General features: G+C 40.0%; 1 protein-coding gene across 13 annotated transcripts in view; it reads left to right on the forward strand.

Annotated features, from left to right (window-relative positions):
• The window catches only part of USP32 (ubiquitin specific peptidase 32), a 243,622-nt gene that overhangs the window by 43,390 nt on the left and 174,115 nt on the right, over positions 1 to 26,117 (forward strand). For 6 of the 13 annotated variants that reach the window (XM_031010962.3, XM_031010963.3, XM_063705763.1 and 3 more), the window contains exon 1: positions 19,016 to 19,148. The exons of 6 other annotated variants lie outside the window; for them this stretch is intronic. In XM_031010962.3, the coding sequence (XP_030866822.3) occupies positions 19,031 to 19,148 (118 nt within the window). In that variant the 5' untranslated portion in view covers positions 19,016 to 19,030. Of the gene's footprint in view, positions 1 to 13,341; positions 13,426 to 19,015; positions 19,149 to 26,117 lie in introns of those variants that run through there. One more of the 13 variants, XM_055386680.2, reaches the window with a different exon arrangement.

Below are 26,117 nucleotides of genomic sequence, written 5' to 3' on the forward strand. Positions count from 1 at the left end.
TTTGCCAATTTATTTTATTTTTATTGTGGATATATATATAACATACCATTTACCATTTGAACTATTTTAAAAAGTGTACAATTAGTGGCGTGAAGTACATTCACAATATTGTATAACCATCACCACTATCCATTTCCAGAACTTGTTCATCATCCCAAACAGAAATTCTCTATCCCTTTTTTTCCCCAGCCCCTGGTAACCTCTATTCTACTTTGTTTTTATGAATTTGCCTATTCTAGACACTTCATGTAAATAGAATCATACAATATATGACCTTTCTTATTTCACTTAGGATAATGTTTTCAAGGTTTATCCATGTTGTAGTACATAGCAGAATTTAATTTCTTTTTTTGACTGAATAATTTGTATATACTACATCTTGTTTGTACATCCATCTGTTGATGGGGCATATTTGGGTTGTTTCCACCTTTTGGCTATTGTGAATAATGTTGCTGTGAACATTGGTGTACAAATATCTGTCTGAGTCCTGCTTTCACTTCTTTTGGATATAAACCTAGGAATGGAATTGCTGGGTCATATGGTAATTCTATATTTAAGCTTTTAAGGAACAGCTAAACTGGTTTCCACAGCTTCTGTACCGTTTTATATTTCCACCAGCAATGCACAAGTGCTCCTTCCATTTTCTCCATATCTACCCAATACTTGTTATTTTCTGTTTTCTTTCAATTAATAACCATCCTAATGGGTGTGACATAGTATTGTCATTTTGATTTTTAGTTTCCTAATGGCTAGTGCTAATGAGCATTTTTTTATGTGCTATTGGTCATTTGTATGTCTTTTTTGGAGAAATGTCTATTCCATCCTTTGTCCATTTTTGAATTGAGATGTGTGCTTTTTTGTTGTTGAGTTGTAGTTCTGTAGTTCTTTATACATTCTGGATATTATTCTCACATCAGATATATGATTTACAAATATTTTCTCCCAAATATTTCTGTGGGTTACAGATATATTAATATCTGTGGATTGTCTTTCATGGTCTTGATAGGATCTTTTAATGCCCAAAAGTTTTTAATTTTGATGAAATAATGTATGTAGTTTTGAACTTAAACAATGTTACAGATTGCGCAAAGGATATAACCATGAAATTCTGATAGAGTGACCCCACAGCTGCAGGAAACCAGAATAGAAAGAACCCTACTCTAAAACCCAAAAGACTTCCCTAGATAGAGTCCTTCAAAAATAATTTTCTAAATTATTCACACAGCCTGTGGATAAATTAAGAGGAAATAATGTCTGTAACAGTGCTGCTTGTGATGAAAACACAGAAGAGTCAATTATATTATCAAATCTTAGCTGGAATGGAAAATCAGGAGGATATTTATTAGCAAACATTAATAAAAGGTTGGCCTTTATTACTGTAAGCATGTACACAGACGACAGCAGGTAGTCTCTACCATAAGAATGAGAAATGCCTCCTATCTTTATGAATTCTGAAATTTAACTTTTCTTAACCCAATTGCTGTAAGGGCCTAGGGTTTATTTGTTATGTGTGTTATTGGAGTAGAGACTGTTTGAAGGTTAAGGGGGTAGTTAGTGATGCAAGTGACATTTATATGTTTTAAAATCTTCTGCTTTTCTAGGCACTTTTTTAAATGAAATGCTATATTTTTAAACTTTAAAAAATTATTTTTATTATTTTTTTCAGAGATGAGGTCTTGCTGTGTTGCCCAGGCTGGTCTCAAACTCTTGGCCTCAAGAGATCCTCCTGCCTTGGCCTCCCAAAGTGCTGGGATTACAGGCGTGAACCACGTGCCTGGCCCAAACTTTTTAAAGACTTTATTTCTGGAGGCAGGTTCTCAAAAGATATCCTATCTTAATGGGCATATATATAGAGAGAGTAGTAGGTGAGTTTAAGGGGGATGTAAATATTGGCCGAAAGAGGTTTCTTTTAGGTATATAACCCCTCAAATGTAGCCCTTTGGATATCAAAAGTTTATTATGGCAATGTTCTTTGTGCATTTTTATTCGATGTTGTCAGCCATTCATCTAATAACTCTTCAGATTTTGTCTCTGGGCAGTGGCATTTTATAACTTCATATATGGAAGAAAACTTCTATCCAACTGATAACTGATATGCCAATGTGTTAGTATGAAAAAATTTTCCCAACATTCTTACCAGGTGTGGTGGCTCAACCTGTAATCCCAGCACTTTGGGAGGTGGAGTCGGGTGGATCACTTGAAGTCAGGAGTTCGAGACCAGCCTGGCCAACATGGTGAAACCCTGTCTACTAAAAATACAAAAATTAGCTGGGTGTGATGGCAGGCAACTGTAATCCCAGCTACTTGGGAGGCTAAGGCAGGAGAATTGCTTGAATCCAGGAGGTGGAGGTTGCAATGAGCCAAGATTGCCTCACTGCACTCTAGCCTGAGCGACAGAATGAGACTCTGTCTCAAAAAAAAAGAAAAGGAAAAAAAAAGAAAATTTCCCAAAATTCAAATGTCGTTTCACTGTGTGGCTTTGATTATTAATACTTTAATACTGTGTTTAAAATTAATATTTATTATTTTTAAAAATCAGCTTCCTTAGGTTGAAGAAACATTAATGTTTAATATTAAGCTATTATTGTAGCTTAGTGTAGTTATAATAAGATACTGGAACTCATGGAAGGGGTTAGATTTTCTTCATCTTAGAAACCGTTACTTTTCATAAAATATATATTGTGCAATTATATATAAAATTATATAATAATTAGATATACAAATAAAAAATCGGATTATAGTTGGGCTCAGTGGCTCGCATTTGTAATCTCAGCTCCTTGGGAAGCTTAGACTGGAGGATTTCTTGAGTCCAGAAATTTGAGGCTGCAGTGAGCCATGATTGTGCCACTGCATTCCAGCCTGGGCGACAGGAGTGAGACCCCGTCTCTAAAAACAAAAACTAAAAAAAATTAGATTATAATTGGCAAAAGATTGAGTGACAGTGAAAATGCAATGAATATTTTGACTACTATTTTTTGATTACATACATAGGAAGATACAAATTTTTCTGTCTTTCCAAATTAGTTTAGAAATTAAAGATTTGGCTGGGCATAGTGGCTGACGCCTGTAATCTGAGCACTTTGGGAGGCTGAGACAGGCAGATCACCTGAGGTCAAGAGTTTGAGACCACCCTGGCCAACATGGTGAAACCTCGTCTCTACTAAAAATACAATAAAAATTAGCTGGGCATGGTGGCATGCACCTGTAGTCCCAGCTACTTGGGGAGACTGAGGCAGGAGAATCACTTGAACCCAGGAGGCGGAGGTTGCAGTGAGCCAAGATCGTGCCACTGCACTCCAGCCTGGGCGACAGAGCGAGACTCCGTCTCAAAAACAAACAAACAAACAACAACAAAACACCAGAAAAAGGAAAAATAGTGTTGAGATAATTTAGTATGTATTGTTTGTACACTTCATGGGTGTGCATATATGACGTGTTTGGTTTTATAGTGAAAATTCTAACATTCTGCTGTATGGTTTATGGTGCATTGTAGACGTTCCTTTAAGCACTCAATGATAAAGATGAAAATTACTAAGAGAGTAAATCTATATTATATGTAGTCATTTCTCAGTTTGCATAGTAGTATGGGACTGTAAAAATGACCACACAAGCTGAGACTATTCAAAGGGATCATAGTAATCAGTGGAAAAAATTACGATTGTTCTGTGTGACCTTTAAAAATTTTTGTCAAAACATTGAAAACTCTCTCACAGTTGGTTATAGATATATAGGGTAAGAAGAAGCGTGGTATCCACAGAGAAGGAGGGAGCTTCATAAACAAAGACAAACAGGAATATCAACTACCAGCCACCAACAGCACTTTTGTAAAACTTATTTAAATATTACAAAAAAATATATACAAGATTACTAAGAGATTTGAAGATAAAGGGAGAAAATTTCACTAATGATCTCATCACCAAACACAGCTAATTATTTGCTGTTACTCTTTTTTCAAATTAGTGTTTAGTATTGTTTTAATCATAATGTACATAAAATTGTGTATCTTGCTTTTTCTGAGATGTCTGTTTCTGTCCATGTTATACATACCTACACAGTCATGTGCTGCATGATGATGTTTTGGTTAACGATGGACTGCATACACAACTGTGATCCCATAAGATAACAGTAGAGCTGAAAAATTCCTATTGCCTAGTGACATTGTAGCCATTTACTTGTTTTTGGTTTTTGCTTTTTTTATGTAGTCATTTACTATACTATACCTTTAATCATTATTTTAGAGTATACTCCTTCTATTTATTTAAATAAAAGTTGGCTGAACGTGGTGGCTCCCACCTGTAATCCCAGCATTTTGGGTGGGTTGCTTGAGCCCAGGAGTTTGAGACCAGCCTGGGCAACATGGAGAAAACCTGTCTCTACAAAAAATACAAAAATTAGGCACACGCCTGTGGTCCTAGCTACTCAGGAGGCTGAAGTGGGAGGATCACTTGAGCCTAGGAGGTTCAGGCTGGGGTGAGCCTGGATCACGCCGGTGCACTCTTCCAGCCTGGGAGACAGAGTAAGACTCTGTCTCAAAAAAAAACAAAACTTAACTGTAACAGCCTTAGGCAAGTCCTTCAGGAGGTATTTCAGAAGAAGGCATTATTGTCATAGAAGATGACAGCTCCATGTGTGTTATTGCCCTGAAGACTTTCCAGTGGGACAATACGTGAAGGTGGAAGACAGTGATATTGATGATCTTGATGCTGTGTAGGCCTAGGCTAAGGTGTGTGTTTATGTCTTTTTTTTTTTTTTTTTTGGAGACAGAGTCTCACTCTGTCCCTGAGGCTAGAGTGCAGTGGCGTGATCTCTGCACACTGCAACCTCCGCCTCCCTGGTTCAAGCGATTCTCCTGCCTCAGCCTCCCAAATAGCTGGGATTACAGGTGCATGCCACCACACCCAGCTAATTTTTGTGTTTTTAGTAGAGATGGGGTTTTGCCATATTGGCCAGGCTGGTCTTGAACTCCTGACCTCAGGTGATACGCCCACCTCGGCCTCCCAAAGTGTATGTCTTCATTTTTAGCAAGAAAGCTTAAAAAGGAAAATAAAACATGAATAGTAAAAACTTTTTAAATAAAGATATAAAGAAAAAATATTTTTGGACACTGTACAATGTGTTTTAAGGTAAGGGTTATTATAAGAGCCAACCAGTTAAATTTAAAAGTTTATGAAGTAAAAAAGTTACAGTAAGCTGACTGGGCATGGTGGCTCACGCTTGTAACCCAACACTGTGGGAGGACGAGGCGGGTGGATCATTTGAGGCCAGGAGTTTGAGACCAGCCTGGCTAACATGGCGAAACCCTGTCTCTCCTAAAATATACAAAAATTAGCCGGTTGTGGTGGTGCATGCCTGTAATCCTAGCTACTCAGGAGGCTGAGGCTGAGGCAAGAGAATTGCTTGAACCCAGGAGGTGCAGGTTGCAGTGAGCCAAGATCGTGCCACTGCACTCTAGCCTGGGTGTCAAAGCAAGACTTGGTCTCAAAAAAAAAATTACAGTAAGCTAAAATTAATTTATTGAAGAAAAAATTAGTAAATTTGGTGTAACCGAATTGCACAGTGTTTATAAAATCTACTGCAGTACTCCATGGTAATGTCCTAGGGCTAGGACTTCAACATTGACTCACCCCTAAGTCTCTCACTGACTCACCCAGAGCAACTTCTCATCCTGCAAGCTCTATTCATGGTAAGTGCCCTATATAGGTGTACCTTTTTTAAAAAAAGATTTTTAGTTTTGTCTCGAGACAGGGTCTTGTTCAGTCACCCAGGGTAGATTGAAGTGGCATGATCATGGCTTACTTTAGCCTCGAGCTCCTGGGCTCAAGAGATTGTCTCCCACTTTAGCCTCTAGCTATCCTCCCACCTTAGCCTATAGAGTAGCTGGGACTATGGGTGCATGCCACCATACCTGGCTGATTTTTTGTTTTTTATGTTTTGTAGAGACCTCGCTATGTTAGCCAGGCTATTCTTGAACTCCTGGGCTCAAGTCTCCTGCCTTGGCCTCCCAGAGCTCTGAGATTACAGATGTGAGTCACCAAGCCCAGCCTAGGTGAACCATTTTTTTGTCTTTTTTTTTTTTTTTTTTAGACAGGATCTCACTCTGTCACCCAAGCTGGAGTGGCATGATCATAGCTCACTGCAGCCTGGACCTCTTGGGCTCAAGGGCTCAAGTTATCCTCCTGCCTCAATGTCTTCAGTAGCTTGGAGGCACATGCCACCAAGCCTGGGAAATTTTTTTTTTTTTTTTTTTTAATGTAGAGAACGGGGTCTTATTGTGTTACCCAGACTGGTCTCAAACCCCTGGCCTCAAGTGATTCTCCCACCTCAGTCTTCCAAAGTGCTGGGATTACAGGAGTGAGCCACCATGCCTGGACTTTTTTTTATCTTTAAGGCTATATTTTTACTATACCTGTTCTATGTTTAGATATGTTTAGATACACAAATACTGTGTTACAGTTGCCTCCAATATTCAGTACAGTAATAGGCTGTGTAGGTTTGTAGCCTAGGAGTAATAGGCCATCCCATATAGCCTAGGTGTGTAGTAGTCTATACCATCTAAGTTTGTGTAAGCACGCTGATGTCTGCACAATGATGAAATCACCTAACGATGCATTCCTGTCATTTGTGATGCATAACTGTAGTTTAAAGTGTTAAATAGCTTGACCAGGATTTGTTAAATGACAACCAGCTCCTTAATTTTCCTTGGCATTTTCCTTCTCTTAGAGGAGACCACTTTGTATTCTTTTAGTTGATCTTTGGTATTTGGTATTGATTTTTCAGTTTCAGCATTATCTGTTGACTTCCCATTTCTGAGCATGAGAATTTAGTTGTCTCTCCCTTCCTTCCACCTTAGCCACTTCCCCTTCCCCTCTCCCTGTTACTTCATCCTACCGCAATAGTTATATGGTAATTTTAGATAACTGTTAAAGGTTTACCTTATCATGGGCATATGCGTAGGATTCACAGCTGAAATTAGGTAGTAAGTTTTGATTACTTTTCTAGCACAATGTTTGTTTTCCTTGGAGCTGATGACTGATTTTATTTGTGTTTGCTTAGTATTCTAAGTATTTATCACTAATTCAACCCTGAACACTGTCACTTGCCTAAGTCTCCTTTCAAGACTATGAGTTGTTGGCAGTTTATTCTTCTAATGTCTCATGTGGCCTTCTTACTTACATGAAAGGAGCTTGCAGGACTGGTGCTTCATATTGTCAGTCTTTCAGTTTAGCCATCCTGATTGTTGGAAAGTAGTATCTCAATGTGGATTAATCTGCATTTCCTTGACTAAATGATGTTGAACACCTTTTACATGTGCATGTTGGCCATTTATACATGTGTTTCATTTAATTTTTTTTTTTTTTTTTGAGACAGAATCTTGCTCTGTTGCCCAGGCTGGAGTGCAGTAGTGCAGTCTTGGCTTATTGCAACCTCCACCTCCCAAGTTCAAGCGATTCTCCTGCCTCAGCTTCCTGAGTAGCTGGGATTATAGGCGTGTGCCACCGCACCTGGCTGATTTTTGTATTTTTAGTAGAGACGGGGTTTCACCACATTGGCCAGGCTGGTCTTGAAATCCTGACCTCAGGTGATCCACGTGCCTTGGCCTCCCAAAGTGCTGGGATTATACATGTGAGCCACTGCGCCCAGCCATTTAATTTTTTTTTTTTTTTTTTTAATTTTTAGAGACAGAGTCTTCCCCTGTTGCTCAGGCTGAAGTGCAGTGGTGCTCACTGCAGCCTTGGAACTCTTGGGCTCAAGCAATCCTCCTGCCTCTGCCTCTGGAACAGCTGGGACTATGAGCTCACACCACCATACCCAGCTAATTGTTTTTAATTAATTAATTTATTATTATTATTTTTATTGTAGAGATGGGGGTCTCACTGTGTTGTCTAAGATAGTCTCAACCTCCTGGTCTCAAGCAATCTTCCAGCCTTGGCCTCTCAAAGTGCTGGTATTATAGGCATGAGCCACCATGCCTTGCTACTTTTAATTTTTTTAGAGATGGGATCTTGCTATGTTGCTCAGGCTGGTCCCAAACTCCTGGCCTCAAGAGACACTCTTGCCTCAGCCTCCCAGTTGCTGGGATTACAAGCATTGAGCCACCACACCTTGCTGCTCAAAATGTATTTTTTTCTCTTTTCTTCTTTTTTTTTTTTTTTTTTTTGAGACAGTAGCATTTCACTCTGTCACTCAGGCTGGAGTATAGTGGTGTGATCACAACTCACTGCAGCCTCGACCTCTCGGGCTTAAGGGATCCTTCTACCTCAGCCTCCTGAGTGGTTGGGATTACAGGTGGGCACCACCATGCCCAGCTAATTTTTTTTGTATTTTTTTTGTAGAGACAGGGTTTTGCCATGTTGCCCATGCTGGTCTTGAACTTCTGACCTCAAGTGATCCTCCCGCCTCGGCCTCCCAAAGTGTTGGGATTACAGGTGTGAGCCACTGCATCCAGCCTCAAATAATTTTTTGAAAGTGGAATCTGAGTGTTAATTTACTAAAACCCTTTCAGCATTTGGTATTATCATTTGCAAAAAATTCTTTGCTAATTGAGTAATCTAAAATGGTAGCTTGTTTTAATTGGTGTTTTTTGGATTGGTGTCAAAGTAGAACCTTTCCCATTTTTGGTAGTTGTATTTCTTCATTATTTTCATTGTCTTTTTGTCCTTTGTTGTTGTCATCATTTTAGTTCTTAAAGATGTGTTTGTTTAAACATTAAAAAAAATTCTTTTTATTTTTATAATTTTTTCTTTTACTTTTCTGGCTAGAGGCTGAGACAGGAGAATTGCTTGAACCCAGGAGGTGGAGGATGCAGTGAGCTGAGATGGGGCCATTGCAATCCAGCCTGGGCAACAAGAGTGAAACTCTGTCTCAAAAAAAAAAAAATTATTTTGTAGGCTGTGCACGCTGGCTTACACCTGTAATCCCAGGAGTTTGGGAGGCCAAGGTGGGAGGATTACTTGAGGCGGGAGTTCGAGACTAGCCTAGGCAACATAATGAGACCTTGTCTCTACAAAATCTTTTTTTTAATTAGCTGAGCATGGTAGCAAGTGCATGTAGTCCTAGCTGCTTGAGAGGCTGAGGCAGGAGAATCACTTGAGCCAGGGAGTTCAAGTCTGCAGTGAGTTATGATTACTGCACTCCAGCCTGGGTGACAGCAAGAACCTGTCTCTTAAAAAAAAAAATCATTGTGTAGAACTTAATAAGTACCTTGAATTTAGTCAACTATTTCACTAATTTGCTGCAAGTATTTTCTCCAGTTAGTTTAACATTGCTATTTGTTTTGTATTGCTACTTTTAATGTGTATGAGTTAAAAATTTGTATATGTCAGATCTGCCAATTGTTGTGTTTCTGCTTCACTTCTGAAGTTTTACATTTTTACTCTTACATATATCTGAAAAACAATTCTAATTTATGACTTCATATTTCTAGTGTTTAACTTTTTAAAATTCACCCAAAATTTATCTTGGAGTGTAGTAAAAAGTTATGATCTTTTTTTTTTTTTTTTTTTTTTTTAGGTAGGAGTCTTGCTATGTTGCTTAGGGTGTCTTGAACTTCTGGGTTCAAGTGATCCTCCCACCTCAGCCTCCCAAGTAGCTGAGATTACAGGCAGATGTCACCATGCCTGGCTTAAAAAAATCTTTTAAAAAATAATTTGTGTATGTGTACTAACTCCTTTTCTGCCTCATATGTTTTGTTTTAATTTTCTCCATGTTGTCTTGCATCAGAAACTTTTTCATTTTCTCAGAGAAACTTGGATTGCATCATATGAAGTCCAGACTTTTATTTGTTTTGGTTTGGTTGTTTGGGAAATGTTTGTACACTTTCGCTTATATGTATTAAAACTTAATAATGTTGTCATTTCGAGGTTGTGTGTAGAACCATGTATGATTATTAGGAAATTGCTGACAACTGTGAAGTGCTTACTATGTGCAGTAGAAACATAAGCCCCTGGACTTACTTTATGTTTACTATTTTTTGATGGGTAGATTTAATTCTTGGTTTTAATAGTTTTTGTGTGTATGTGGGGTTTTTTTGGTAATATTCTTGGTTTTTCACTAGGACCTCAGTTTAAATATATTTTCCCCTGGTTTCCCCCACCCCCCAACCGCAATGGCCCTGTAACTAGTAGTCTTGTTTTGTTTGAAGCAGAGTCTTTTGTTGAAAAGATTTTCCTCTAGTAGAGAAGCTCTTTTAAATGTTTATATTGGGATTTCTTACTAACTATAACAATAGAACACTTTTCCCTGTTGACTTCTATGAAGTGAAAATATTTACTACATAGTGAAATAAAAAGCAATCTAATGCGTATTTCATTCTATTGCGTTAAAAAATTACATTAAAATAAACAGGAAGCATTATACTATCCAGTGCTGTTGTACAGTGTGAAATGCTTCAATATCTCTAAATACTGTATTTCTCTTTCTGTGGGAAGGTTGGAATTGTATGAAACAGGGTGAAGTTGATTAGGTGGAATTTTGTTTTGTTGTTGTTGCTGGTTAGCTTATATGGCTCTTTGAAGGACAGGAGTCCCTTGGTGTCTGTGGGGAATTGGTTCTAGGGCCCCCTGCAGATACTGAAATCCAAGGATGCTCATGTTTCATAAAATGGTGTAGTATTTGCATGTAACCTAAGCAGAGCCTCCTGTTATCTCTAGATTACTTATAATTCCTAATACAGTGTAAGTGCCGTGTAAATGGCTGTTACACTGTATTGTTTAGGGAATGATGACAAAAAAAGAAAAAAAAAAGCCTGTACATGTTTGGTACAGAGGTAGCCATCCATTATTTTTTCTGCATATTTGGTTTTGTTTTGTTTTAGACAGGGTCTCACTCTGTCACCCAGGCTGGAGTACAGTGGGGCCATCTCAGTTCACTGCAACCTCTGCCTCCCAGGTTCAAGTGATTCTCATGCCCCAACCTCCCAAGTAGCTATAAGTATAGGCATGTGCCACCACACCTGGCTCATTTTTGTATTTTTGGTAGAGATGGGGTTTTGCCATGGTGGCCAAGCTGGTCTTGAACTGACGTCAAGTGATCCACCCACCTCAGCCTGCCAAAGTGCTGGGATTACAGGTTTGAGCCTCCATGCCCAGCCTGAATATTTTCTTTCTTTCTGTTTTGTGAGACACGTTCTGTTGCCCAGCTAGAGTGCAGTGGCATGATTCGGACTCACTGCAGCCTCAGCCTCCTGGGCTCAAGTGATCCTCCCACCTCAGCCCTCCGGTAGCTGGGACTACAAGCATGAGCCACCACGCCCTGCCAATTGTTTTTGAATTTTAGTAGAGACAAGGTCTCATTATATTGCCTAAGCTGGTCTTGAACTCCTGAGTTCAAGCAACCCTCCTGCCTTGGCCTCCCAAAGTCGTAGGGTTACCAGCTTGAGCAACCACTCCCGACCTCTGAATATTTTGTGTCCTCGGTTGGTTGAATCTCTGGGTATGGAACCCATGGATATGAAGGAGCAACTGTAGGTGAGATTCTTTTCAAAAGTGGGCTTAGGCTAGGCGCGGTGGCTCACGCCTGTAATCCCAGCACTTTGGGAGGCCGAGGGGGGCGGATCACAAGGTCAGGAGATTGAGACCATCCTGGCTAACTCGGTGAAACCCCGTCTCTACTAAAACTATGAAAACAAAATTAGTCGGGTGTGGTGGCGGGCGCCTGTAGTCCCAGCTACTCGGGAGGCTTAGACGAGGAGAATGGCGTGAACCTGGGAGGCGGAGCTTGCAGTGAGCCGACATCGCAGTCTGGCACTCCAGCCTGGGTGACAGAGCAAGACTCCCTCTCAAAAGAAAAAAAAGAGTGGGCTTAAAATCTTTATATACTTTAGTAATAGCGTGTCTCTGTTTCTTCAAGAAAAGCAGCATGAAAAAAAAAAAACCAACTTTTTTTTGAGACGATGTCTTGCTGTGTTTCCCAGGATGGTCTCAAGCTCTTGGGCTCAAGTGATCCTCCTGCTTCAGCCTCCTGACTATCTAGGATTACAGGTCTGGGCCACAGCACCTGGCTTATTTTAGTTCTAAATGTCATAGTCCAAGAACTATTACCATTAAAAAATGGCGGGCTGGGCGCAGTGGCTCACACCTGTAACCCTAGCAGTTTGGGAGGCTGAGGCGGGTGGATCACCTGAGGTTGGAAGTTCGAGACCAGCCTGACCAACATGGAGAAACCCCGTCTCTACTGTGGCTCATGCCTGTAATCCCAGCACTTTGGGAGGCCGAGGCAGGTAGATCACGAGGTCAGGAGTTCAAGACCAGCCTGGCCAACATAGTGAAACCCCGTCTCTACTAAAAATACAAAAATTAGCTGGGCCTGGTGGCATGTGTCTGTAATCCCAGCTACTTGGGAGGCTGAGGCAGGAGAATCGCTTGAACTCCTGAGGCAGAGGTTTCAGTGAGCCGAGATCGCGCCTCTGCACTCCAGCCTAGGCGACAGAGCAAGACTCCGTCTCAAAAAAAAAAAAAAAAAAGAGAGAAAAGAAAAAAAACTTAGCCCGGCGTGGTGTCACATGCCTGTAATCCCAGCTACTGGAGAGGCTGAGTCAGGTGAATCTCTTGAACCTGGGAGGCAGAGGTTGCGGTGAGCCGAGATCGCGCCATTGCACTCCAGCCTGGGCAACAAGAGCGAAACTCCGTCTCAAAAAACAACAACAACAACAAGAAAAAGGGAGCGAGACCCTCTCTCTAAATCAAAAATGAACCGAAAAACCCCACATAGCCCTCCAAATGGATTAATTTCTCACGTCAGTTTGGAGTTGACACTGCAGAAGTTTGTATTCAAGGCCAAACTCTTTGGTAGATTTATTCTGGTTTTTCTCTTATATATTTGTTCTGGGCATTATTTTTGGTATTTTAATAAAATTACATACAAAATTTTATTTATAAAAATGGTTTATCTTAATGCATTCTTTTAATAATTACTTTGTTTCTGACAACTTCGTAACTATTACCATGAAGTCACAATATAGACTAATGAAAAAAGTAATAAAAGTTTTGTACTTAAGGAGGACAAGAGTTCCTTGGGGAAATATTGAGTGAATGCTTACAGGGAAGATAATTCTTTAGTTACAGATTAATTCCTTGAAAGTTAAATTCAACTTTAAAACATGGTCATTTATATTTTATTTATTTATTTATTTATTTATTTATTTATTTATTTATTTATTTATTTATTGAGATGGAGTCTCGCTTTGTCACCCAGGCTGGATTGCAAGTGGCCTGATCTTGGCTCACTGCAACCTTCACCTTCTGTGTTCAAGCGATTATCCTACCTCAGCCTCCTGAGTAGCTGGGATTACAGGCACGTGCCACCACGCCTGGCTAATTTTTATATTTTTTCATTAGAGACAAGGTTTCACCACGTTGGCCAGGCTGGTCTCGAACTCCTAACCTCATGATCCACCCGCCTCGGCCTCCCAAAGTACTGGGATTACAGGTATGAGCCACCGCGCCCGGCTAAAACATGGTCATTTTTAAAGAAATAAGCTTATTTATGAAATTAGATTAACTGAATAGAGCTTAGTTGATAATGAAGACTGGAAAACAATGAACATTTTCTTCATTTAAACAAAACTTTCCCTTTTTGAAATAACATGATTTCTTAACTAAAAGGCATAAGGAATTAACTTTCAACTTGAATATTATGGGTTTAGATAGTACTAGTAGTAATGTATAACATCTGACCTTTTTGTAGTCATTTGATGAAGATGTAAATCCATGTTGTTATTTGTGGCTTTCTTTACAAATATAAAATTTGAGTCTAAAATATAAGGTTTGACTTGTATATAGAAGATGAATCTCATTAGAGGATTAGGTTTTTGTTTCTTCACAAACATTAGTGAACAATGGAATTTATGGATAAATTATGGATAAATTTATGGATAAATTATGTTGGCCTTTATTATGTTGTAAAAGACTGCTAATAAAAGTGAAATAGAATGGACATAGTAAATGATTGTAAATTCATGAATGTTAAATATGATTGGCTTGGGCTGCTGAGTGTGGTGGCTCTCGCCCATAATCCTGGCACTTTGGGAGGCAAGGCAGGCAGATCACTTGAGGCCAGGAGTTTGAGACCAGTCTGGCCAACATGGTGAAACCCTGTCTCTACTAAAAATAGAAAAATTAGCCAGGCATGGTGGCACGCACCTATCCGAGCTACTTGGGAGGCTGAGGCATGAAAGTCACTTAACTTGGGAGGCAAAGGTTGCGGTGAGTGGACATCGCGCCACCGCACTCTAGCCTGGGTGATGGAGTGAGCTTCTGTCTGAAACAAACAGACAACCCCTCAAAAACCAAATAAATATGATTGGCTTAGCAGGTGCTGTGATCTGAGTGTTTGTTCCCTTATACCACCAAATTCATATGTTGAAACCTAATTCCCAGTGTGATTGTATTAAGAAGTGGGGCCTTCAGGAATGATTACTTCATGAGGGCTCTGCCCTCATGAATGGGATTAGTGCGCTTCTAAAAGAGGCCTGAGAGAACTTGCTTTGTCCCACCATGTCAGGACACAGAAGGTACCATTTATGAGGAAAAGGCTCTCACCAGACACTGAATCTGCTGGTACTTTGATCTTGGACTTCTCAGCTTTCAGAGCTGTGAGCAGTAAATTTCCCTGGTTTATAAATTATCTAATCTGAGATATTTTGTTATAGCAGCCTGAACAGATTAAGCATGTTTTGGGGGAATAATAGTGCACGAGAATCATCACTGATTACTTTAGGGCACCTGAAAACTTGTAACCTTGTCTGTAAGGTGCCCCCCCACCACTTCCTTCTTTCTCCCTCCCTTCCTCCTTCCTTCTCCCAAAAACAAAAGAACCAACACAGAGTTGATAAATTACAAGAATTTTATGAAATTATACCTATTCAGGCACAGTGGCTCACGTGTATAATCTCAGCATTTTGGGAGGCTGAGGTGGGAGGATTGCTTGAGCCCAGGTGTTTGAGACTAGCCTGGGCAACGTAGGGAGACTCCATCTCCACCAAAAAACCCTCAGAAAACCAAAAAATTAGCTGGGCATGGTGGCATGGACCTGTGGTCCCAGCTACTAAGGAGTGTGAGAGTGGAAAGTCAAGCCTACAGTGCACTACTGTACTCCAGCCTTGGCAACAGAGTGAGACCCTGTCTCAAATTTTTTTTTTTTGAGACAGAGTCTCGCTCTGTCACCCAGGCTGGAGTGCAGTGGCGCTTTTTTTTTTTTTTGAGACGGAGTCTCGCTCTGTCACCCAGGCCGAAGTGCAGTGGCGCGATCTTGGTTCACTGCAACCTCCACCTCCCGGGTTCAAGCAATTCTCCTGCCTCAGCCTCCTGAGTAGTTGGGACTACAGGTGCACGCCGCTACGCCCAGCTAATTTTTTGTATTTTAGTAGAGACGGGGTTTCATCGTGTTGCCTAGGCTGGTTGCGAACTCCTGAGCTCAGGCAATCTGCCCGCCTCAGCCTCCCAAAGTGCTGGGATTACAGGTGTGAGCCACCGCACCTGGCCTCAAAAAATTTTCTTTTTTAATTTAAAAAATTTAATATTTTTTAAAAAATAGAGATGGGGTCTCACTGTGTTGCCCAGGCTGATCTTGAACTCTTGGTCTCATGTGATCTTCCCTCCTTGGTCTCCCAAATGCTAGGATTATAGACCTGAGCCACTGTGCCTGGCCAAAAATTCTTTTTAAAGAGTAAAATGCTGGATTAGATGCAACATTTATTATTAATCTTAATTTGTTTAATGAGTTAAAGACAATCAGTTATTACAATTTGGTTAGATTTGTGAAGGAAATTGGACTATTAGCTGTCTTTTGACTAAGGTGTTTTTTGTTTTTTTGTTTTTTTTCCCTCTCCTGAGGGAAAGAAGGATACTTGGAAACATTTTTTAATATAGTTGAACTAATGAGTACCACATTTTTGATAGCTTCAGAAGTTTGTGAACCAGGAGAATGATAAATTATGTATTTGATTTGAGAAACTGCTGGAAGCAAATGAATAAACTAGAACATTTGTCATCAACATATGTTAAATAGTCATTTTGTTATATTATGGAAACGAAAAAAACTAATGAGTACTTAAGGACATTCTCTCCATGATATGTTTAAGACTCTCCTGCAGCGTTTAAGTGTACAACAGATTTCCTGTGACAATAAACTAAGTGATATCTTTTTAAATTTATGTTCTGTTCTTGTGGGCAGTTTTCAAAGACACATTCCTCCTCAGAAATTAATTTAAATTGTTAATTTTATGGTGGCATATTTTACATGTTTCAGAATGGGAGCATTCATTCTTAGTAGAGGAAAACCCATCCAACTTTCGTATTTCTCCATTTGTCCTCTAAAGTTGATAAATTGTTACTGGTTGATTCATGGACAAAGAGCTTTGTTGTACAACATACAGATTTCATTCTATATTTTTCTTCACATTTTTATGCTTGTTAATACGAACTTTCTGATAGAAAAGAGCAGAATTTTCTCAGACTACGATTTTTTTTAATGTGATGTATTCAAGCTCAGGGATGCTGGGGGAACAGAAGTAGTGGCAGATGGGGCAACCTGATGCTTTGCAAAGATGGGGTGGTTCATTTTGATTACAGACACTGGCAGTCTGTGAAGTAAAGATATGGAGCCACCATCCATTCTACAGTCTGTACTAACCATGTGTATTGTGGTAAAGCCAAGAACAACTTTGTATGGACATAGTAGAAGGGAAGAGTGGATCCACTTTTAGTTTCCAGGCACATACCCACATATAGTAATACTGTTAACACTATATCTTTGTGTTAACATTGAGCATTGAGGCCAAATGGCATATATATATATATATATATATATATATATATATATATATATATATATATATATGTATCTTTCTCTCTCCACACTGTTTTCTACTTTGAATTACAGATGGTCTGCTTGGGAATAGAAATGAGGACATAATAGCAGGGTGCCAGATTTATACCTTCTGAATGACAGGATAAGTGGATATTGATTTTTCTTCATTATTTAAACAGCTACCCTTAGATAGGCTATACAGGATAGGTTCTTCTATAATTTTTAAAAAGTTGAATTGTAGAAACTATCTAAGCAATAGTGAACAAGAGGCTAGGAAAAGCACAATTGTGGGAATGTAAATTGGTAGAGCCACTTGGAAGGAAGTCTGGCAATATGTATTAAACCAAAAAAACTGGGAATGACCCTAGTGCTCACTGGAGAAGCACTCTCTGTATGTATCTAAGGAGGCGTGTATATGATTTTTCATGACGGGTAACAGCCTAAATATGAACAGTAAGTGAATACCTGTATATTACTAATGTTATATAATGAAAAACTATACAGCACATAAGGAATGAACTAAATCTATATGTAGTAAGTTGCATTATAATATGTATTATATGCTAACCGCTGTAAGTTTCTGTGGGGGTACATCTTATAAAAGCATGGAAAAGATCTGAAAGGAGACAAACCAAACTGATTATCTCTTGGGGAAGACTGAATGGGCACGGGAGGGATTAGGACTGAGGGGAGGAAGTAAGTAGGATTTTATGGTAGTGGTATGTTTAGCTTTATATATACTGGGTTTTTGTTGTTGTTGTTTGTTTGTTCTGAGGCAGAGTGTTGCTCTGTTGCCCAGGCTGGAGTGCAGTGGCATGTTCTCAGCTCACTTCAATCTCCACCTCTCAGGTTCAAGCAATTTTCCTGCCTCAGTCTCCCCTGTAGCTGGAATTACAGGCATGTGCCACCACACCTGGCTAATTTTTGTATTTTTAGTAGAGATGGGGTTTCGCCATGTTGGCCAGGCTGGTCTCGAACTCCTGACTTCAAGCGATCTGCCTGCCTTGGCCTCCCAAAGTGCTGGGATTATAGGTGTGAGCCACCATGCCCAGCCTACTTTATGTATACTGTTTGAATTTAGAAGCAGAATGCATTCACTTACTGCTTGTGTAATGAAAAACTAATTTAAAAAATTAATCCCAGCACAACAACCACATTTTTTTCACATTATCATCTACTTCTGTATGTATTTTGTATAGTTTTAGTTTTTGTTTGTTTGTTTTTTTGCGATGGAGTCTTACTCTGTTGCCCAGGCTGGAGTGCAGTGGTGCAATCTCGGCTCACTGCAACCTCTGCCTCCCTGCAACCTCCACCTCCAGGCTCAAGCGATTCTCCTGCCTCAGCCTCCCAAGTAACTGGGACTACAGGCATGTGCCACCACGCCTGGCTAACTTTTGTATTTTTAGTAGATACGGGGTTTCTCCATGTTTGCCAGGCTGGTCTTGAACTCCTGACCTCAGGTGATCCACCCACCTCGGCCTCCCAAAGTGCTGGGATTACAGGCATGAGCCACTGCACCTGTAATACAAAATACAAATACAAAAATTTTTTGTATTTGTAAAAATACAAAAAATAATTTTTGTATTTTTAGTAGAGACGGGGTTTTGCCATGTTGGCCAGGCTGGTGTCAAACTCCTGACCTCAAGTCAGGAGGCCACCTCGCTTCCCAAAGTGCTGGGATTACAGGTGTGAGCCACTGTGCCTGGCCAGTTTTAAGAATCTTTGTCTTACAGGGCCAGGCGCAGTGGCTCACACTTGTAATCCCAGCACTTTAGGAGGCTGAGGCAGGTGGATCACGAGGTCAGGAGATCAAGACCATCCTGGCTAACACGGTGAAACCCCGTTTCTACTAAAAATACAAAAAAATTAGCCAGGTGTGGTGGTGGGCGCCTGTAGTCCCAGCTACTCGGGGGGCTGAGGCAGGAGAATGGTTTGAACCTGGGAGGTGGAGCTTGCTGTGAGCCGAGATTGCGCCACTGTACTCCAGCCTGGGCAACAAAGCAAGACTCCATCTCAAAAAAAAAAAAAAGAATCTTTGTCTTACAAACATTGTCATGTTTCTATGAACTCTTTATTTATCTATTATTTTCAGAGACAAGGTCTCATTCTTTATGGAATGCTGGAGTATAGTGGTTCAATCATAGGTCACTGCGGTCTCCAATCCTGGGCTTAAGTGATCCTCCCACCTCAGCCTCCTGAGTAGCTGGTACAGGTGCACACCACCATGCTAATATTTTTGTTTTTTGTAGAGACAGGGTCTCCCTGTGTGGCTCAAGCTGGTCTCAAACTCCTGGGCTCAAGTGATCCTCTCATCTCAGCCTCCCAAAGTTCTGGAATTACAGGTTTGAGCCACTGTGTCCTGCTTGAAAAAACATTTTTTCTGAGTTCTTACTGTGTGTCAGAAGTTGTTCTAGATGCTGAGGTTTAGTAATAAGCATAAGGCCTTGGACAAGAGAATAGATAGCACATTTATTTGATCATTTAAAAAATTCTGTCTTTATCCAAAAATATCAATAATATTTAAGGTTCTTTGCTGGGTGTTGGGGATACATATAAATAAGGCAGTTTCTTTGTTCTTAAAGAGCAGAGGGGAGATATACAATTCAATAAACAAATACCATATAAGCTGTGTTATTTTAAAGTTAAAGCATTGAGAATTTGATATTGAATAAGTGATTATAAGGAAAGTTATTTTGTAGGAGGGACACCTAACTTTTTAGGTGGTGGGGCATGGAAGCAATTAGAATAGGCTTCCAAAAAATAAAGGAGGGACATTAAGCCAAGCCTTGAAGGATGTTGGATTGTTCAGAGTATGATTGGAGCTCATAGGCAGAGGACACTGCAAGGACAGTAGCAGTGAACATAATGTGGTTAGGGAATGAGAAGTAGTTTGCAGCAGCTGGAACCTCTCGTGTGTCTCTACCTTCTGGTTCTAAGGTTTGCATTTTAAATTTTTATCAATTGATTGTGTGTTATAACATTTTAAATCTTTTTGGCCTAAGCCAGAGATTCTCAATCTTGGCAAGTGACATCCCTGTTGGCCCTGTAATCATAGACTAAGCTATATTTTCTTAGTTGTCAGTGGTGCCCCATGATGTAATATCAAAACCTTGCGAAGCACCGTCATTCTCAATATCCTGGTCTCATCTAGTTTCTCAAAATTAGATCTATGATAAACTCCTTCTGTAAGAATAATGTTCATTTTTTAATCTCATTTTTAGATGTTAAAAACTTACTTGGCCTTCTGTTTTCCTAGTGGTCTTTTATATTCTTGAAGCACAGAGGACTATTACCTTTATTTTTATTTTTATTATGTTTTTTTGAGACAGAGTCTCCCTCTGTTACCCAGGCTGTAGTGCAGTGGCATGAACTCGGCTCACTGCAACCTCTACCTACTGGGTTCAATGATTCTCCCACCTCAGCCTAGCAGGTAGCTGGGACTACAGGTACCCGCCACCACACCTGGCTAATTTTTGTATTTTTGGTAGAGATGGGGTTTTACCATGTTGGCCAGGCTGGCCTCGAACTCCTGACCTCAAGTGATCCACCCGCCTCAGCCTCCCAAAGTGCTGGGATTACAGGTGTGAGGTACCGTGCCCAGCCTGGATTGTGTTCAAAAGTTCATCTGGAATTTAAAACTTATTTTTCCGTAGAAACAATGTTATAAGTGATGATTAGGTTCATACGGTGGTGGCTTACAGAAAATTAAGTCATAGTATAGCTGAAATACTCTATATTTGCAATAAAAAAGTAGTAGAAACAATACTATGGGAATGCTAGATGAAGCAGACAATTAAATGGAAAAAGTCATTTAAAAATGTATCTAGGGCTGGGTGTGGTGGCTCACACCTGTAATCTCAGCACTTTAGGAGGTGGAGGCAGGTGGATCACCTGAGGTCAGGAGTTCGAGACCAGCCTGACCAACATGGTGAAAACCCCATCTCTACTAAAAATACAATATTAGCTGGGTGTGGTGTCACATGCCTGTAATCCCAGTTACTTGGGATGCTGAGGCATAACTGCTTGAACCTGGGAGGTGGAAGTTGCAGTGAGTTGAGATTGCGCCATTGCACTCCAGCCTGGGCAACAAGAGTGAAACTCCGTCTCAAAAAAAAAAAAAGTATCTAAATGCCAATGCTTGAGAATACGAATACTCTTCACTGCTGAGTCATCCAGTCCTTTCCAGAGATTAATTCAGCTTCAGCCTGAGAATGTTTAATGATATTAACTACTATTAATCACTTGGAAAGATAAAGGTACCCTTAGGACATTTTTGTCCTTTTGTATAAGGAATTGGGAGTTGTCAGCAAGAGATGTATGACTATGAATGTACTGATATATCTACATATATATATTTTTATTTTTATTTTTTAAGAGACAGGGTCTTGCTCTGTTGCTTGCTCGGTCTACATATCATATATATATTTATTTTTATTTTTAAGAGACAGGGTCTTCCTCTGTTGCCCAGGCTGGAGTGCAGGGGTTCAATCATAGCTCACTGCAGCCTCCAACTCCTGGGCTCAAGCAGTCCTCCTGCCTTGGCTTCCCATGTAGCTGGAACCATAGGCGTGTATCACCATGCCTGCCTAATTATTATTTATTTTTTGTAGAGATGGGGTCTCCCTCTGTTGCCCAGGCTGGTCTTGAAGTCCTGGTCTCAAGCTGTCCTCCCACCTGGACCACTCAGAGTTCTGGGATTAGAGGTGTGAGCCAGTGCCTGGCCTCTTCATTTGTTGTTCTTTCTGTTCCTCAGACTGGATAATCAAAATTGACTATCTTCAAATTTTGCAGTTGTTTTGTTTTTTTGAGATAAGGTCTTGCTCTGTTGTCCCGGCTGGAGTGCAGTGATGCAATCATAGTTCACTGCAACCTCATACTTCTCAATTCCAGAATTGCTAATTGGTTTCTTTTTATAATATCCATCTCATCTCACTATTGATATTCTCCATTTGGTGAGACAGTGTTCTCATACTTGAAGTCATTAGGCATGTTTTTTTTTCTTCTTTGAACTTGTTTATAAATAGTTCATTAAAGTGTTTACCTAATAAATCAAATGTCTGGACTTGCCTACAGACAGTTTCTATTTAATGCCCTTTTTCCTGTGTATGGGCTTCATTTTCTTACTTAAATGCTTTGCAATTTTTGGTTGAAAATGAGACATTTTAAGTACTGTAGTGTGGCAGCTCTGGAAATTGGATTCCCTACCTTAAGGTTTGTTACTGCTATTTGTTGTTGTTCCTGCTATTATTTATTTGCTTAGTGACTTTCTTGGTCTGATTTTATAAAGTGTGTATTCTTTTTTGTGTGTGCTTATTTAGCTTAGTGGTCAGCTAAGATTGGACAGAGACTTTTAAAAATGCCTTGAACCTATAAGTTCAGCCTTGGCGGAGGGGTTCTATACTACTCGGGTGTGTGTTCAAATGTTGTACAGTCAGTTTGCAACTCTGCTTTAGCCTTCACTTCCTGCTTGTGTGGAGGCTTAAGGTCAGCCAAAGTGAGAGATATGGGAATTTTGGGGCACATGCACAGCTCTCCATATGCAGGTGGCCTTTTGGATTTCCAGGAATATGTCAGAGCCTTTCAAAGCCCTTGTGGACTTGCTGTTTTCCAGGTTTTCCTTTCATGTTTTTTGGTTAACCTCTTGTTAGCCCCATCTGCCAGTGCTTTCTCAGGCAGCTGTGAAGTTATATAGTTGCCACTGATTGTTTTTGAAGAATGCCGGGGGAAAAAGTTTTATTTGTAGAGTGAACTCAAAGCCAGATCAAATAAAGACAAAGCCTGAGAATGAAACTTTTTAATGAGCTACCAGATAGGTCAAATATTGACACTTCTTTTGAGAAGCTCTAAACCCATTCTGCCTCCTTCAGTGGCTGCTTGACTGTTGGTTTTTACAGCTTAGGGAGATTTTTGGTTTTCAAAGCTATTGCATAGCTGGGGAGAAGGTGTTGGGAATAGAACATTTTAAAATACCACAAATACTGCCTTTTTTTTTTTTTTTTTAACAGAGGTTCAGCCATTCTTCTTTTTTTTTTTTCTTTCTCTCTCTTTTTTTTTTTTTTTTTTGAGAGAGTGAGCTGTCACTCAGCCTGGAGTGCAGTAGCATGATCATGGCTGACTGAAGCCTTGACCTCCCAGGCGCTAGCGATCCTCCCACCTTAGTCTCCTGAGTAGTTGAGACTACAGGCATGTGCCACCAATTTTTGTAGTTTTTGTAGAGACAGTGTTTGCCATGTTGCCCAGGCTGGTCTTAAACTCTTAGGCTCAAACAATTCATCTGCTTCAGTCACCCAAAGTGCTGGGATTGCCACTGCACTCAGCTCAGTCATTTTTCTGGAATAAAGCTCTTTGGATTATTGCAAGCATTTGGTTGATTTCTAGAGTTCTGAAAAAGTTGGATTTTGACAGTTTTTGATAGTGTTCTTGCTGCTTTTTTAGAAGAATGGATTTTCAGAGGTCTTTACCATTCCAGCAATCAGCCTCCTTACAGGTTTTTTTGGAGGGAAAATTTTTATATCCTAAAATACAAAAGTCATGTGTCCTTGCATTTTGACAAGATACAGAACATTTCTATCACCTATGAAAGTTGACTTGTTCCTCTTACCAGTAAATCTACCACATCCTCAGAGGCAATAACTGTTCTGACCTGTCATCATTGATGAGTTGTTCCTGTTTTAGAACTTGGGGAATCACAGAGTATCTGCTCTTTTTTTTAATCAGCCTTCTTTTACTTAGTATAATATCTGTGAGCATCATCCATGTTGTTGCATATATCAGCACTTTCGTTTTTTCCTTTTTATGCTGAAAAGTATTCTATAATAAGAATGTATCATAGTTTTATGTTTTTGTTTTTGAGGCAGAGCCTCATTATGTTGCCCAGGCTGGAGTGCGGTGGCGCTATCTCGGCTCACTGCAACTTCCACCTCCTGGGTTCAAGTGATTCTCCTGCCTCAGTCTCCTGAGTAGCTGGGACTACAGGCACCACCACTATGCCCAGCTAACTTTTGTATTTTTAGTAGAGAGGGAGCAAACTCTGTTGGCCAGGTTGGTTTCGAACTCCTGACCTCAAGCGATCTGCCTGCCTCGGCCTCCCAAAGTGCTGGGATTACAGGCGTGAGCCACACACCTGGCCTTATATCATACTTTTTTGGATTCATTTGTTCATGGACATTTGGCACAAAGTCACCAGTGGCAAAAAAAATTGCTAGTTGTAGGCCCCCTCTTGCCTGAGATGTCCCATCTGGGTTTTATCATCTACCTGAAGTGGCTCTGCAGTAGCTTTTTTTAGCAGGGACCCTACCAAAGTGACTTTTGATAGGTTAATTTATTTCAGATCAGCTGCACCAAGCAGATTTACAAATATGTTGGTTGTGTTTTCTTTGCTGCATTATACAATTTCTTCTTGTCCTAGGTTTGTAAATTCTTAGCCCACTTTGGCAGTGAAAGGCATATTTCCCAATGTTTATTTATCTCTGTGGTTATCCTCTGATTCAGATGTTGTTAAATTTTCCTCTTTGCCTTTGGAACCAAACTGTTAAAACGGCAACTCCTATCCTATAACAGAAATCAGAATGCATGGTCCTGCCTTGGCTGTCTTAAAGAAATAGAGATGAAGAATAGACTTGGTCTTTGCTCTCAAGAGACTTAAAATATACTTGGAGAGATAAGACAAATATTACCTTTGAAAAAAAGTTATGATATAAAGCAGTATATAATAGGGGAATAGAACACCAGTATTGTGGTTTATTGTGAAATATTTTATACCATGTAATGAGTAATAATAAAGTATTGAACTTTAAGAAAAAAGCTTACCTTTACAAAAATGGATTTAATTTCATGCATTTCACACATGCATGTGATTTCTTGACTGGAAGTAAAGAGTATAGTTGCAGCTAGAATTTAGGGAATGCTCATGGTAATGACAACATCCATCCTGTGTCACTGCAGAAAAGGTTAATAACTACTGGTGTAGACAAGGTAACCTCTAAAAGTTTAGAGCATGACAATGAGTGTTGTGCTGCTCTCTTATGTTTGTTTTGTGCAATTGTTAATTACATAATTTTATTTTCCTTTCATGGACAGTGAGTTCTGATCTCTTCATGTGACTTTGTAAAAGCGATTTACATAGATTATCTAAATTATTTTTTATTTTTTATTTGTTTTTAGACAGAGTCTCACTCTGTCTCCCAGGCTGGGGTGCAGTGGTGCAATCTCTGCTCACCGCAACCTCTGCCTCCCAGGTTCGAACGATTCTCCTGCCTCAGCCTCCTGAGTGGCTGGGATTACAGGTGTGCACCACCATCCCTGGCTAATTTTTGTATTTTTAGTAGAGATGGTGTTTCTCCGTGTTGGCCAAGCTGGTCTCGAACTCCTGGCCTTAAGTGATCCACCTGCTTCAGCCTCCCAAAGTGCTGGGATTACAGGTGTGAGCCACCACACCAGCCTCTATCTAAATTAAAATGGAGGAGTTGGTCTATTTACCATTGGTACTATAGAAATGATAGTAGTCAGCTTGGGCTACCATCACAAAATACCAAAGACTGGATGATTAAACGACAGAAATGTTATTTCCCATTGGAAATAACGTTGGGTTCCAGCAAGGTTTTGTTTTTGGTGAGGGCTCTCTTCCTGGCCTGCAGAAGAGAGCCTTTCCTGCTCGTTGCATCCATACATGCTCTTTCCTCTGTGCCTATGTTGCGCTTGAGCCCTTTGGTGTCTCTTCTTCTATGAACACTAATCCTGTAAGTTCAGCGTCCTATCCTTATAAGCTTATTTAACAATAATTGCTTCCTTACTCCAAAACCAGCCACACTGTGTGTTAGGGCTTCAACATACGAATTTGAGGGGAGGACACATACATTCATTTCATAACAGAAATGTAAATACAATGTAATATATTCAAATTCTCCCCTAGACTTATCTTCATCAGTAGCACTGAGTATATCTTAGAAACAGGCAGACACTTTGAAATCATCAAAGATCATTTTTTTCTTTCTTGTCGTTTGACAGCTAATTATTCAGTGAACCCTGTTCAGTTAACTTTATCTCTTGAATCTGCCTTCTTACCTCCCTTTTTACTTTATGCCTTAGGCCTGTAATCCCAGCACTTTGGAGACAGAGGTGGCAGGATCGCTTGAGGCTGTGCCTTTGAGTTCTTTTGTTGAGTTCATCTCTTGTCTGAACAAATGCAGTAACCGCTCAACTGGTCTTTATACCTCCATTCTGACCTTTTCCCAGTCTTGTTTATTTCATTGACACCAATGTGCATGTAAACCTGATTGTTACTTTGTTTAAAGCCAGGAAAGGATTTTTAA

Source organism: Gorilla gorilla, chromosome 4 (genome assembly GCF_029281585.2).
Source record: "Gorilla gorilla gorilla isolate KB3781 chromosome 4, NHGRI_mGorGor1-v2.1_pri, whole genome shotgun sequence".
NCBI classification, from domain to species: Eukaryota; Metazoa; Chordata; class Mammalia; order Primates; family Hominidae; genus Gorilla; species Gorilla gorilla.